Raw genomic sequence first — 14,988 nt, forward strand, 5'->3', positions numbered from 1 at the left:
CACCGTGAGATGCCCCACTCCAACTGGCCCATAGTCCCATTCTACCTCAGTACAATATTATGACCGTTTGTCAGTTGGACTCTGGGCAGTTTGCTTGAGGGAGGAGCCAAGCCACCCAATTCAAATGTGTGTTTTGTTGGCGGATCCTTGTAATTAAGGGAGTTATTTATCTTCACAAAGCCCCTGGTCACCGTTGAGGTATTTATCAGTGTGCAACTTTCAAATCACCAAGTTTGAATTGCAGCCTTCATAAAAGGGCATTGGGAGTAAAGCACAGAGGGAAATAAGTGAGGCAATTTCCAGAGTTGGGTGAGGAAAGGATTTTAAAAAAACCACAACTATGTAAACAGGTAATTTAGTCCCAGGATTAACACGGAGCTGCGAAGGTTCATTTCCTGTAGTATGGCGTAAGAGCTATTATAACGAGACGTTATGTCCATCTTGTAAGATTTAAATATACTGTGTGTTTGGCAAAACAAGGTCTGGTGTAGGATTACCCTTTCGAAGAGAACGAGGATCCAGCGGAGGCTCTGGTTAGAACCAGAGCTGGAGCAGTCTAAAATAAATTAGAATCATACAAAAGGTTACAGCACGGAAGGAGGCCATTCAGCCCATCGAGTCCGTGCCGGCTCTATTCACGAGCAATCCAGCTAGTCTCACTCCCACGCCCTATCCTCGTAGCCCTGCAAATTTTTTCCTTTCAAGTACTTATCCAGTTCCCTTTTGAAGGCCATGATTGAATCTGCCTCCACCACCCCCTCGGGCAGTGCATTCCAGATCCTAACCACTCGCTGTGTAAAAAAGTTTTTCCTCATGTCACCTTTGGTTCTCTTGCCAATCACCTTAAATCTATGTCCTCTGGTTCTTGACCCTTCCGCCAATGGGAACAGTTTCTCTCTATCTACTCTGTCTAGATCTCTTCATGATTTTGAACACCTCTATCAAATCTCCTCTCAACCTTCTCTGTTCCAAGGAGAACAACCCCAGCTTCTCCAGTCTATCCACGTAACTAAAGTCCATCATTCCTGGAATCATTCTAGGAAATCTCTTCTGCACCCTCTCTAAGGCCTTCACATCTTTCCTGAAGTGCGGTGCCCAGAACTGGACACAATACTCCAGTTGTGGCCGAACCAGTGTTTTATAAAGGTTCATCATGACTTCCATACTTTTGTACTCTATGCCTCTATTTATAAAGCCCAGGATCCCGTATGCTTTTTTAACCACTTTCTCAACCTGCCCTGCCGCCTTCAACGATTTGTGCACATAAACCCCCAGGTCTCTCTGTTCCTCTACCCCTTTCAGAGTCGTGCCCTTTAGTTTATATTGCCTCTCCTCATTCTTCCTACTGAAATGTATCACTTCGCATTTTTCTGCGTTAAATTTCATCTGCCACGTGTCCGCCCATGCCACCAGCCTGTCTATATCCTCTTGAAGTCTATCACTATCCTCCTCACTGTTTACTACCCTTCCAAATTTTGGGTCATCTGTAAATTTTGAAATTGTGCCCTGTACACCCAAGTCCAAGTCATTAATATATATCAAGAAAAGCAGTGGTCCCAGCACCGACCCCTGGGGAACACCACTGTACACCCCCCTCCAGTCCGAAAAACAACCGTTCACCACTACTCTCTGTTTCCTGTCACTTAACCAATTCTCTGTCCATGTTGCTACTGCCCCCTTTATTCCATGGGCCACAATTTTGCTGACAAGCCTACCATGTGGCACTTCATCAAACGCCTTTTGAAAGTCCATATACACCACATCAACTGCATTGCCCTCATCTACCCTCTCTGTTAACTCATCAAAAAATTCTATCAGTAGTTAAACCTGATTTGCCTTTAACAAATCCGTGCTGGCTTTCCCTAATCAATCCACACTCGTCCAAGTGACTGTTAATTCTGTCCCGGATTATCATTTCTAAAAGTTTCCCCACCACTGAGGTTAAACTGACTGGCCTGTAGTTGCTGGGTTTATCCTTACACCCTTCTTTGAACAAGGGTGTAATATTTGCAATTCTCCAGTCCTCTGACATCACCCCCGTATCTAAGGATGTTTGGAAGATTATGGCCAATACCTCCCAATTTCCACCCTTACTTCCCTCAGCAACCGAGGATGTATCCCATCCGGACCGGGTGACTTATCTACTTTAAGTACAGCTAGCCTTTCTACTACCTCTTCTTTATAAATTTTTAGCCCATCCAGTATCTCAACTGAGACTCTGGCAGCATCTTCTTCCTTGGTAAAGACAGATGCAAAGTACTCATTTTGTACCTCGGCCATCCCCTCTGCCTCCATGAGTAGATCTTCTTTTTGGTTCCTAATCGGCCCCACCCCTCCTCTTACTACCCGTTTATTATTTATAAGCCTATAGAAGACTTTTGGATTTCCCTTTTATGTTGGCCGCCAGTCGATTCTCATACTCTCTCTTTACCCCTCATTTCCTTTTTCACTTCCCCTCTGTACTTTCTATATTCTGCCTGGTTCTCACTTGTATTATCAACCTGACATCTGTTTCATTTTTCCATTTAATTTTACCGAGATAGATTAGGCCTAGTAAAAAAAACGCTCGAGGTCAAAGGGAGCTGGGGCTCGACTACAAGATTAGTGTGAGTCGTCGAAGTGAAAATATCTAGAAATACAAAAGGGTAAAAGGAACCCCAAAACGGAATTGGCTGACACAAGCTGGGATCTCAGCCTGTGATTGGATACTCCTTACTTCCCATATCATCATTTTCAACTTGGCTCGGGATTTCGAGTCCTGCTCTAGGATTGCGAGCACATAATCCAGGCTGACACTCCAATGTAGTACTGAGGGAGTGCCTCACCGCCTGAGGGGCTGGCACCGAGGGAGTGCCTCACCGCCCGAGGGGCCGGCACCGAGGCAGCGCCTCACCGCCTGAGGGGCTGGCACCGAGGGAGTACTGCAATCTCAGAGGTCTTTCAGACGAGACGTTAAACAGAGACCCCGACTGCCCTCTCAGGTGGGTATAAAAGATCGATTTGAAGAGCAGAGTTCTCCCTGGTGTCCTGGCCAATATTTATCGCTGATCCAACATCACTAAGACAGATTATCTGGTCATTTATCTCATTGCAGTTTGTGGGATCTTGCTGTGCACAAATTGGCTGCCACGTTTGGTGACCGCACTTCAAAATGATCCATTGGGTGTGAAGCACTTTGGGACATCCTGAGGTGGTGAAAGGCACTATATAAATGCAAGTTCTTCTTCCTTGTATAACCACACTCCCACTTTCTGAAATCGTCCTGCCGAGAACTACAGATTTAACCTCTAGCTCCATTTATGGTAATCTTGAGATTTTTTCTTTTCTTCTTCAAGTCCCCCGAGCACAACTCGAGCGTTCGTCTGGTCTGTATTTATATCTGAAGCCAAACTGTTTGCTCACTTCATAAATCCTGCTCATCAAATCCTGGTGGTCCCCCTTATTTTCAGCAGGAACGTCAGTAAACGCAAGGTTGTTTACAGATGGCCTCTTCCAGCAGATGGAGGTCACCGAGTGAAATCTCACTCATAGCAATCGTTAACATGGAATAGAACGCAGCCAGAGCAACTTTTACATTGCCCTGTATACTGCCGGGTCCCAATGGCCAGTCTCGGTCACCTATAGGTACACCAGAGAGTGGCCTTTCCAAATCTGGCCGTTTCTGCCTTTGTGAGGCCTGGTAGGACAATGTAAAACCAGCACTCATCTCACCACTGTGAACTTTTCCAGCAATTTCTGGGCCATCACAGCCAGTTTGCGTGTCGGTGGCACTCTTGCCCCTGATTCAGAAGAGCACAGGGACCTGACCTCCATAATCTAAGCTGATAACGCAGTGCATTACTGAGGGAGTGCTGCACTGTCGAGACGTCTGACAGACGAGACATTAAACTGAATGTCTACCTGTTCGGCCGGATGTAAAAGACACTATTGGACGGAAGAGCAGAGAGGTCTCCCAGTGGTCCTGGCCCAACACAATCCATAAACAGATTAACTGGCCACTCATCTCAGTTGCTGTTTGTGGGATCTTGCTGTGCGCAAAACAATTTGCAACAAAAGTCACCATGCCTCAAAATGATTCATTGAACGCGAGTCACTTTGACATCAGAGACAGGATTAGGCTTTGGATAAATGCTAAGCTCTCTTTTTGTTTAGTTTCAGTCATTCCAGATGTTTGAAATGTTTATGCAATTTACTCTATCTGTTGACTATTTTCCAGGATCGTTCCTCCCTTTGTTTAATGCCATTAAAAAGGCCGGAATTGGAATTGCTTGATCGGGAACGTTAGTGTCATTGCAGACCTGCTGCTCTCGTTCAGTCAGGCCTCTTGGTGGAAATTTGCGATTTTATTGTCCTCACACATTTCCACCTTCAATCTTCATCCATCACCATGTTCCAAACTTCAGCCCCACAGGGTGAACACTGTTGCTTTATTTGGGGCCTGGTGAAATTCAAACCAAATGTCTGTCCAGTGAATTCAACATCTTTTCCCTTCCAACAAAAACCTCCATTCTTTCCTGGAAACGCTGTCTGTTATTTTTTTTCTCCGTAATCTATCTACATTAAAAAGTGTCCCTCCCTCCCACGTGGCCTCGACCCTCCACCACCTCCTCCATGTGGCCCACCCTCTCCTCCTCCCCATGTGGCCTCCCCGCCCACGTGATCCAGCTTTACAAATGATAAATCCAGGCGGTTTTCCAAAACGATCGTGTCCCCTCAATCGCCATTTGCTTCTCCATCTTACAACTGCTTTTGAGGACGCGTCCTTGCAAAGGTCAGATGTCACCAGTTACGTGGAGGACGTGGGCCTGCTCACTCGGTGCTCTCAGTCTGGGGTCATTTTGGGAGAAAAATAAACACAGCACGAGAACAATTAAACCACTGAAGGTGCAGTACTCAAAATACCATAAGGCCGGCAAACGGGATTGAAGACAGGATCCTTGGTTTCCTGTCTATCCAAACTCTGATGGGAAGTCCAGTTTGCCTCCCCCAAACTGACCCACCATATGCTTAGGAAGCAGAGTCTGAGAAAGCCTCAAAAAGCCCAGCGTCAAAATAAGCACTCGTTTCCTCTGTACAAGCCGCTTTCCTGCATCTCTGCAGAACTGCCTGACACAGGGATTGATCGTGGGGAGGCTCAGACATCGATGACCAAGCTCATTTTCTGATTACAGTCAGGATATTACAACACCCGCGACCTCTACCACCTAGAAGGACAAGAGCAGCAGGCACATGGGAGCAACACCACCTGCACGTTCCCCTCCAAGTCACACACCATCCCGACTTGGAAATATATCGGCCGTTCCTTCATCGTCGCTGGGTCAAAATCCTGGAACTCCCTTCCTAACAGCACTGTGGGAGAACCTTCACCAGACGGACTGCAGCGGTTCAAGAAGGCGGCTCACCACCACCTTCTCGAGGGCAATTCGGGATGGGCAATAAATGCCGGCCTCGCCAGCGACGCCCACATCCCATGAACGAATAAAAAAAAACTCTATTCTCAATAAAATTGCCTTTACAGCCAGTGAAGTACTTTTGAAGTGTAGTCACTGTTATAATGTAGGAAACACAGCAGCCAATTTGTAGACAACAAGCTCCCACAAACAGCAATGTGATACATGATCAGATAATCTGTTTTAGTGACGTTGGTTGAGGGATAAATATTGGCCCAGGACACCGGGGAGAACTCCCCTGCTCTTCTCTGGGACCTTTCACATCCACTTGAGAGCTTTAGCATCTCTTCTGAAAGACGGCACCTCCGACAATGTAGCACTCCCTCAGTACCTCACTGGGAGTGTCAGCCTGGATTATGGGCTCAAGTCTCTGGAGTGGGACTCGAACCCATGACTTTGTGATTCAGAGATGAGAGAGTTACGCACTGAGCCACGGCTGACACCTAGAGGCCTCTCGACGACTAGTTTTTTGTTTTCATTGCATGTTTTGGAAAGTGTTTACTTGTAAATTTACTTTGTATTAAGTGAAGAATTTTCTCCACACAGAAGCCAGAGCTTGGCTGAATGCCAGTGCGTGATATCGACTAGGGTTTTAAAAATGAACGTTGACGATGTGTTTCCTCAGTTTACCCTCACTTCAATGGGTAAAAGATCAGGAACAAAGCGGAGAGTGTCACACCCGAGCGGAAGTATCATTTTTAAAAGGCCATCCTGCACAAGCTATCAGACACCAGAAAGTCACAACTGCACCACCAATTGGCGTATTAACAGAGTCCTGTGCTGGGCCCTGACATTCCACACAAGGGTCGAACTAAAATCTGTTGTTTTCTAAAAGGCACAGGATGTGGCTCTGTCACGATATCCTCTCCTCTCCACCAAGGCAAACAAACTGCACGACATTCATGCAAACACCTCACCGCCATCTCGATGGACATTAAATCAGTGGCTTTTGGCTCGTCAGAACACAGTACCACTCACAGCAACGGCCAAAACGAAGGGCAAAGGTCAGAGGGACACGTGAAAAGGCTGCGAAGGAAAAGCAGTTCCACTGAATTTGGATGAACAAACATGCTGGTGTTTCCTTGTGTGGAAGGGGAACTGAACTCAATGCCCGAGCTGTGTTAATGCACAAAGTGAACACTGATACAACCCTTCCAATCACCAGTATCTCTGCTCAGGTTAATTCAGCCCCCCGTGTTGCCCTCAGAAACTAGAAGATAAGAACATAAGAACATAAGAAATAGGAGCAGGAGTAGGCCAATCGGCCCCTCGAGCCTGCTCCGCCATTCAATAAGATCATGGCTGATCTGATCCTAACCTCAAATCTAAATTCATGTCCAATTTCCTGCCCGCTCCCCGTAACCCCTAATTCCCTTTACTTCTAGGAAACTGTCTATTTCTGTTTTAAATTTATTTAATGATGTAGCTTCCACAGCTTCCTGGGGCAGCAAATTCCACAGACCTACTACCCTCCGAGTGAAGAAGTTTCTCCTCATCTCAGTTTTGAAAGAGCAGCCCCTTATTCTAAGATTATGCCCCCTAGTTCTAATTTCACCCATCCTTGGGAACATCCTTACCGCATCCACCCGATCAAGCCCCTTCACAATCTTATATGTTTCAATAAGATCGCCTCTCATTCTTCTGAACTCCAATGAGTACAGTCCCAATCTACTCAACCTCTCCTCATATGTCCGCCCCCTCATCCCCGGGATTAACCGAGTGAACCTTCTTTGTACTGCCTCGAGAGCAAGTATGTCTTTTCTTAAGTATGGAGACCAAAACTGTATGCAGTATTCCAGGTGCGGTCTCACCAATACCTTATATAACTGCAGCAATACCTCCCTGTTTTTATATTCTATCCCCCGAGCAATAAAAGCCAACATTCCGTTGGCCTTCTTGATCACCTGCTGCACCTGCAAACTAACTTTTTGATTTTCTTGCACGAGGACCCCCAGATCCCTTTGTACTGCAGTACTTTCCCGTTTCTCGCCATTAAGATAACAACTTGCTCTCTGATTTTTCCTGCCAAAGTGCATAACCTCACATTTTCCAATATTGTATTGCATCTGCCAAATCTCCGCCCACTCACCCAGACTGTCTATATTCCCAAACGATGAACTCAACCCAACCAGTACAGAAAGGGACAGAACAAAAATACCGAGAACAAGAGATAGACGTCAGGGTCTTCAACATGGGGCGGGCAGGGGTGCAGGGGCGGGAAGGAAAGCCCAATGTGACACCCAGGCCATTTTAACTCCTGGGCCTCATTTGCATAACCCATCACCGCCTCGCACTCGAAACCAGCAGGAGTGAGGTCAGGGCTGGCTGAGTGAGAGCAGAAATTGTGAGAGGAGCCTGAGGACCAGAGGGATCTGCTCTGGGAATGAAGTTACTGCTTTGGGGAGGGGGGTGCTGGGAGGGAGACACAGGGCCTGAGTAGGGCCATGGACTCCTTGCGGCAGCACCTCCTGGCCCACAAGGAGTCCACAGAAAAGGTAACTGAAGCATTAACCTTGGCCTCCGATGACTTCCGCCGTGGTGTAGCCGTGGGCCCCTCTCCATCGCAGCAGTTAAAATCGCGTTGCTGCGCCAGCGACATCACCAGGCCGCGACTCCTGACTGTAAAGTAAGCCCCCGCCTGCCTGGGCCAGGTGGCCCTCCTGTGCCTGTTCCGAGGTAAGCTACAACGTCTGGGGCGAGGGGGCGGGGGCAGGAATGTGTCGCGGCCGCCTCCCGCCACATCATTCCCACCCCCCAGGGAGGCAGGTGGGGGGAGGGGGTTAGAATCGACCCCAGTCAGTCAGGATTCTCAAACAGTGGGAGTTTTATACGTCTCCGAATGACGAGCGGCCATCTTGAAAACATTTTTTTTTATTCGTTCATGAGATGTGGGCGTCGCTGGCGAGGCCGGCATTTATTGCCCATCCCTAATTGCCCTTGAGAAGGTGGTGGTGAGCCGCCTTCTTGAACCGCTGCAGTCCGTGTGGTGAAGGTTCTCCCACAGTGCTGTTAGGAAGGGAGTTCCAGGATTTTGACCCAGTGACGATGAAGGAACGGCGATATATTTCCAAGTCGGGATGGTGTCTGACTTGGAGGGGAACGTGCAGGTGGTGTTGTTCCCATGTGCCTGCTGCTCTTGTCCTTCTAGGTGGTAGAGGTCGCGGGTTTGGGAGGAGCTGTCGAAGAAGCCTTGGCGAGTTGCTGCATTGCATCCTGTGGGTGGTACACACTGCAGCCACAGTGTGCCGGTGGTGAAGGGAGTGAATGTTTAGGGTGGTGGATGGGGTGCCAATCAAGCGGGCTGCTTTGTCCTGGATGGTGTCGAGCTTCTTGAGTGTTGTTGGAGCTGCACTCATCCAGGCAAGTGGAGAATATTCCATCACACTCCTGACTTGTGCCTTGTAGATGGTGGAAAGGCTTTGGGGAGTCAGGAGGTGAGTCACTCGCCGCAGAATACCCAGCCTCTGACCTGCTCTTGTAGCCACCTAGAAGGCAGCCAACGTGCTCATAAACCATGCTGACTGTCTGGACCTCAGCTATAAAGAATCCACATTCAGCGAGTACAGGCACGGAGCTTGTTTGGTGCGATCACAACCGACTGAGGTGCCCCTTTTAATCAAACCACTTGCATCAGCAGCACTGAGCAGTGTGCTGTGCTCATCACCCCGTTTTGGATGGCCACACTTTAACGACTCCCCAGGCTTGCTTCCTCGCCCCTTGCAAGCCAGAAATTCCGGTTGGCATTCATTTCAGGAGGCCAGCAGCCAATACAAGCAACACTATGCAGAGGTTTTCACGTTTTCACGCCAAAAACCCTTCGAAATGGTCACTGTTTTCCTCAGTGCTAGAGAGAGACAGAGGCCAGGCCGAGGTTGGGCCCATGAAACATGGTCTGGCAGTAACTCCCGCATAAATCGCTCAATATTTCATTAACATCTTCCTGAATTCCTTCAGTTTCATTCAATGTAAACTTGAACCACTGCCACCATCTCACTGGACACATACCCACCACATCATCTGCAAATCGCATCGTCCCTGCTCCTACTGCACTCAATTCCAGGCCTGAGGCGGCCCAGGATCCCAGCCAGAACATTAAACTTCAAAGAACAAATCCATCCCACACAGCCAGAGAAGCAAAGGTCTCTTGTGGTGTATCGAGGAAGCAGCCATTAGCTCCGGAGATGGGTTGTGGTGAGAGGTTCTGGCCGTGAGCAGCAGCTGGAAGCAGACACAAAGTGTGGTTTCACAAAGCTTCCCCCTCTCTTCCCCCCCCCCCCCCCCCCCCCGCCCACTCTCTGCTTCAGCCAGTGACTCTCTGAGCCACGTTCCACCTCCCGCAATAGCTCACCTTATCCGGGGTCGCTGCAGGGGGCTAACAATTGGGCTCAGTGCCCCTGAAGCAGGGACTCCTGCTTGGGAAGTACAGGGGTGTGGAAGTGATGCGAGGAGAGAATTGGGGTTTGCTGATTTCCCCGCACCCCCTCCTCCGAGTTCTCTAATGAGGCTAACACACAATGTGTGAGGAAATAGATGAAGTCAGGCAGCTGTGGAACTGTACCCCCCGAAATCCCAACACTTCAGGAGAGGAGACTAATCGAGGAAGGAGGAGGTCTTTGGTGATGGAGCTGGCAACCTTCAGCATCCAGGGTCATGAGATGCACTGCCCATAGGTCCGGACTCTCACTGGGATACAGTTGGTTTTTCACCCTCTCCTGAAGGTGCTGACTCTCACTGGGATACAGTTGGTTTTTCACCCTCTCCTGAAGGTGCTGACTCTCACTGGGATGCAGTTGGTTTTTCACCCTCTCCTGAAGGTGCTGACTCTCACTGGGATACAGTTGGTTTTTCACTCTCTCCTGAAGGTACTGACTCTCACTGGGATACAGTTGGTTTTTCACCCTCTCCTGAAGGTGCTGACTCTCACTGGGATACAGTTGGTTTTTCACCCTCTCCTGAAGGTGCTGACTCTCACTGGGGTACAGTTGGTTTTTCACACTCTCCTGAAGGTGCTGACTCTCACTGGGATACAGTTGGTTTTTCACACTCTCCTGAAGGTGCTGACTCTCACTGGGATACAGTTGGTTTTTCACCCTCTCCTGAAGGTGCTGACTCTCACTGGGATACAGTTGGTTTTTCACACTCTCCTGAAGGTCCGGACTCTCACTGGGATACAGTTGGTTTTTCACCCTCTCCTGAAGGTGCAGACTCTCACTGGGATACAGTTGGTTTTTCACCATCTCCTGAAGGTGCTGACTCTCACTGGGATACAGTTGGTTTTTCACCCTCTCCTGAAGGTGCTGACTCTCACTGGGATACAGTTGGTTTTTCACCCTCTCCTGAAGGTGCTGACTCTCACTGGGATACAGTTGGTTTTTCACCCTCTCCTGAAGGTGCTGACTCTCACTGGGATACAGTTGGTTTTTCACCCTCTCCTGAAGGTGCTGATTCTCACTGGGGTACAGTTGGTTTTTCACCCTCTCCTGAAGGTGCTGACTCTCATCGGGATACAGTTGGTTTTTCTCCCTCTCAATTGGTTCCAGCCTCTTTGCATCGTCCTCACAACTCACGATCCCACCTAGTTTTGTCATCAGCAAACTTGGAAATATTACATATGGGTCCCCCATCCAAATCATTGATATATATTTTGAATAGCTGAGGCCCAAGCACCAATCCCTGCTGTACCCCACTAGTCACAGTCTGCCGACCTGAAAAAGACCCATTTATTCCTACTCTCTGTTTTCTGTCTGTTAACCAATTCTCAATCCATGCCAGTATATTCCCCCCAATCCCATGTGCTCTAACTTTGTTCACCAACCTCCTGTGTGGGACCTTATCAAAAGCCTTCTGAAAATCCAAATAAACCACATCCACTGGTTCTCCCTTATCTATTCTACTCGTTACATCCTCAAAAGAACTCCAGTAGGTTTGTCAAACATGATTTCCCTTTCATAAATCCATGTTGACTTTGTCTAATCCCGTTGATATTTTCTGAGTGTTCTGTTATCACATCCTTTATAATAGACTCCAGCATTTTCCCTACTACTGATGTTAGGCTAACCGGTCTGTAGTTCCCTGTTTTCTCTCTCCCTCCTTTCTTAAATAGTGGGGTTACATTTGCCGCCCTCCAATCTGCAGGAACCGTTCCATAATCTATGGAATTTTGGAAGATGACAACCAATGCATCCAGTATTTCCATGGCTACCTCTTTTAGTACTCTGGGATGTAGATTATCAGGTCCTGGGGATTTATCAACTTTCAGTCCCATTAATTTCTCTAGTACTATTTTTTTTACTAAAACTAATTTCTTTCAGTTCCTCATTCTCACTAGTCCCTTGGTTCTCTAGTATTTCTGGGAGGTTTTTGTGTCTTCTTCCGTGAAGTCAGATACAAAGTATTTGTTTCGTTTCTCTGCCATTTCCTTATTCCCCGTTACAAATTCTCCCGTCTGTCTGTAAGGGACCCACATTTGCCTTCACCAGTCTTTTCCTTTTTACATCCCTATAGAAGCTTTTACAGTCCGTTTTTATGTATCTCGCCAGTTTACTCTCATATTCTATTTTCCCTTTCTTTATCAATTTCTTGGCCCTCCTTTGCTGAATTCGAAAATGTTCCCAATCCTCAGGTTTACTGCTTTTTCTGGCAACTTTCTGTGCCTCTTCCTTTGATTTAATACTGTCTTTAATTTCTCGTTGGCCACTTTTCCAACCGATGCAAAGAAAATCCTCGTACGTTGTTTCTCTCTGCTCCGTCTTCCCACTCATTATATAACGAGAGTGAAAGAATGGGTGTCTGCGCCCTCAAGCCCGAAACGATCAATTCAACATGTGGAAGGAAGGGGTTAACAGATGCCCCTGTGACCCTCTCGCTTTAGCCCCAATGGACCCGCCAAAATACAACAACTCTGAGGCAGCACGTTCCTGCCGTTTCACACCCTGTGCCACTAAAATAGCATCAGGCCGGCAACAAGCCTCCAAGAGAAAGGATGCACGCGTCACTGCTCTGGATGTAGGCCGGGATTTTGATGTGAACAGTGCCAACTTCTTCAAACTTAAATATAGGCTCGTCCCAACTTCATTTCGTACATGAATTTTTGTTTCTTCAATGAGATAAAAATTCTAAGAGCTCCAACACGGCTCTCAATACAAAAAAGGATTACTTGATCTAACAATGTTTCCAATAGAAGGGAGGGAGGGGGGGAAACTCTTTCCCTGTACTACTGTGCTAGACAGTTTTGGCTGACCCACATTTTTTCCAGTGTTAGCACAAAGGCCTACTACAAGAGAATTCCCATTTGGTTTTCATATCACTCTTCCACATGTTGCAATAATTTATTTTTTCAGGGGAAAAAAAAACGCGCCTGGAGGGAATTAAAACATGCAGTGGTTTGTCAGCAATGAGTGTAGACCAAACACAAATCCCGAGCCGGTTTCGCAGAGTCTTATGCTTTTAAAAAGACAACGTAGCAATTCACGTTCTTCCTCAACGGGGTCGCCGAGCAACAGGACTAGGCCTCAGACCCCCTCACCCATCCAACGTGGATCTACTGGAGCTTGGGTTCCATCACATTTTAGATGGACATTTAATACAGCAAAATAATAATTTAATACATTGTTGGCAGGGAATTCAATCAATTTTTAAAAAAATATTGAAGTTACTGAGTCCATTAACATTCAGTGGGCGTTCCACCCAAGAGATTGTCCCCTTCCACCTCAGGATCATGATCACACTAGAATGGAGGGGCTGTAATGGGACGACAGGTTTCTCTCAGAGGGCATAGCACCAACCCAGCATTCACAGTGTAAAGGACGGGACTGCAACTATTGCAGTGTACTGCCTCTGTACTGGACCAGCAATCCAGAAGGTTGAGTGAAACCGAATTTGATAAATCTGGTTCACTAACACCTCCAGGGAGGAGAAGCTACCACCCCTACCTGGTCTGGGCCTACATGTGACTCCAGGCCCACACTATGTGCTTGGCCTAATGCCCTCTGAAGTGGCCTTCAAGAAGAAAGCCCACCACCACCTTTTAAGGGCAAAAAAAGGCAAGCAGGCCAACGACACCCAGAGAACAAAAAAAAAACGGGAGTCAGAACTAAAATCAACTCTCATCAGATCAGACAACACTTCCCTGAACTGGTTTGCCTCCAATTATCCATTGTCTTTCCCCATATATTGGAACATCGGACGAGATCAACGTGTCTCAGACTCCAAGTACGGAGCAGAGCATCTCAGAGCAATTAAAGCTGTACCTGTTAGATCAAAAGGAACCTGCTGGCAGTCTGTGTCGTTCATGCCCCAAGCACATGAGTATACAGCGCCACCTTCCGTTATGTTCGACTGACTGGTATTGGCTTTGGGAGCTCCGATAAGAACACTCGGCCTGAAAGAACAAAAATCAAGAACGTTAGAAACCATCGTGCTGACAGAACCGAGGTGGAGAGCAGCAATGAGCCTCAAAGTGAGGCTTCGAGCAGAGTTGTCCCATCTGCCAGCCACAAGCCTCATTTATTCGGAATGTGCATTGGACTCAACTCCAAAGTTAAAAACAGTGGATGTCCAAAGGGACCGAGGGGGTTCAGGTCCATCGATCATTGAAGTGTCATGAACAGGTGCAGAAAATAATCAATAAGGCTAATGGAATGCTGGCCTTTATATCCAGAGGACCGGAGTACAAGGGGGCAGAAGTTATGCTGCAGCTATACAAAACCCTGGTTAGACCGCACCGGGAGTACTGTGAGCAGTTCTGGGCACCGCACCTTCGGAAGGACATATTGGCCTTGGAGGGAGTGCAGCGTCGGTTTACCAGAATGATACCCGGACTTCAAGGGTTAAGTTACGAGGAGAGATTACACAAATTGGGGTTGTATTCTCTGGAGTTTTGCAGGTTAAGAGGTGATCTGATCGAAGTTTATAAGATATTAAGGGGAACGGATAGGGTGGCTAGAGAGAAACTATTTCCGCTGGTTGGGGATTTTAGGAGTAGGGGGCACAGTCTAAAAATTAGAGCCAGACCTTTCAGGAGTGAGATTAGAAAACATTTCTACACACAAAGGGTGGTAGAAGTTTGGAACTCTCTTCCGCAAACGGCAATTGATACTACCTCAATTGCTAAATTTAAATGTGAGATAGATAGCTTTTTGGCAACCAAAGGTATTAAGGGATATGGGCCAAAGGCAGGTATATGGAGTTAGATCACAGATCAGCCATGATCTTATCAAATGACGGAGCAGGCACGAGGGGCTGAATGGCCTACACCTGTTCCTATGCTCCAGACTCGGATCGAAGAGAGACCCAAAACTTGGACTCAGCGTGACTTTCTCGAAATGACTCATCATCGAGCATCCTCACTGCACTCAGTCACAGCCGAGCACAGGTACCGAGCAGTGAAAACACGCACCTCCACGTGAGTACCGCTATCACCATGGCAACAAACAGGAAGCTTAAAACTTTATGACGAGGGGAGGTGATGTGCTGCTCGAGGAGGCAGATTCAGTAAAAAAAAAATCAAGAAGGCGTTTCTCAGGTTCCACATGTGAGC

The 14,988-nt window shown here is 47.5% G+C and overlaps 1 protein-coding gene across 3 annotated transcripts in view; it reads right to left on the bottom strand.

Moving 5' to 3' along the window:
* The window catches only part of LOC137307327 (integrin alpha-5-like), a 125,802-nt gene extending 111,978 nt beyond the window's left edge, over positions 1-13,824 (bottom strand). For all 3 annotated transcript variants that reach the window (XM_067976803.1, XM_067976805.1, XM_067976804.1), the window contains exon 1: positions 13,700-13,824. In XM_067976803.1, the coding sequence (XP_067832904.1) occupies positions 13,700-13,742 (43 nt within the window). In that variant the 5' untranslated portion in view covers positions 13,743-13,824. The remainder of the gene's footprint in view (positions 1-13,699) is intronic.
* Positions 13,825-14,988: the final 1,164 nt, after the last annotated feature.

Source organism: Heptranchias perlo, chromosome X, assembly GCF_035084215.1.
Source record: "Heptranchias perlo isolate sHepPer1 chromosome X, sHepPer1.hap1, whole genome shotgun sequence".
Lineage (NCBI taxonomy): Eukaryota > Metazoa > Chordata > Chondrichthyes > Hexanchiformes > Hexanchidae > Heptranchias > Heptranchias perlo.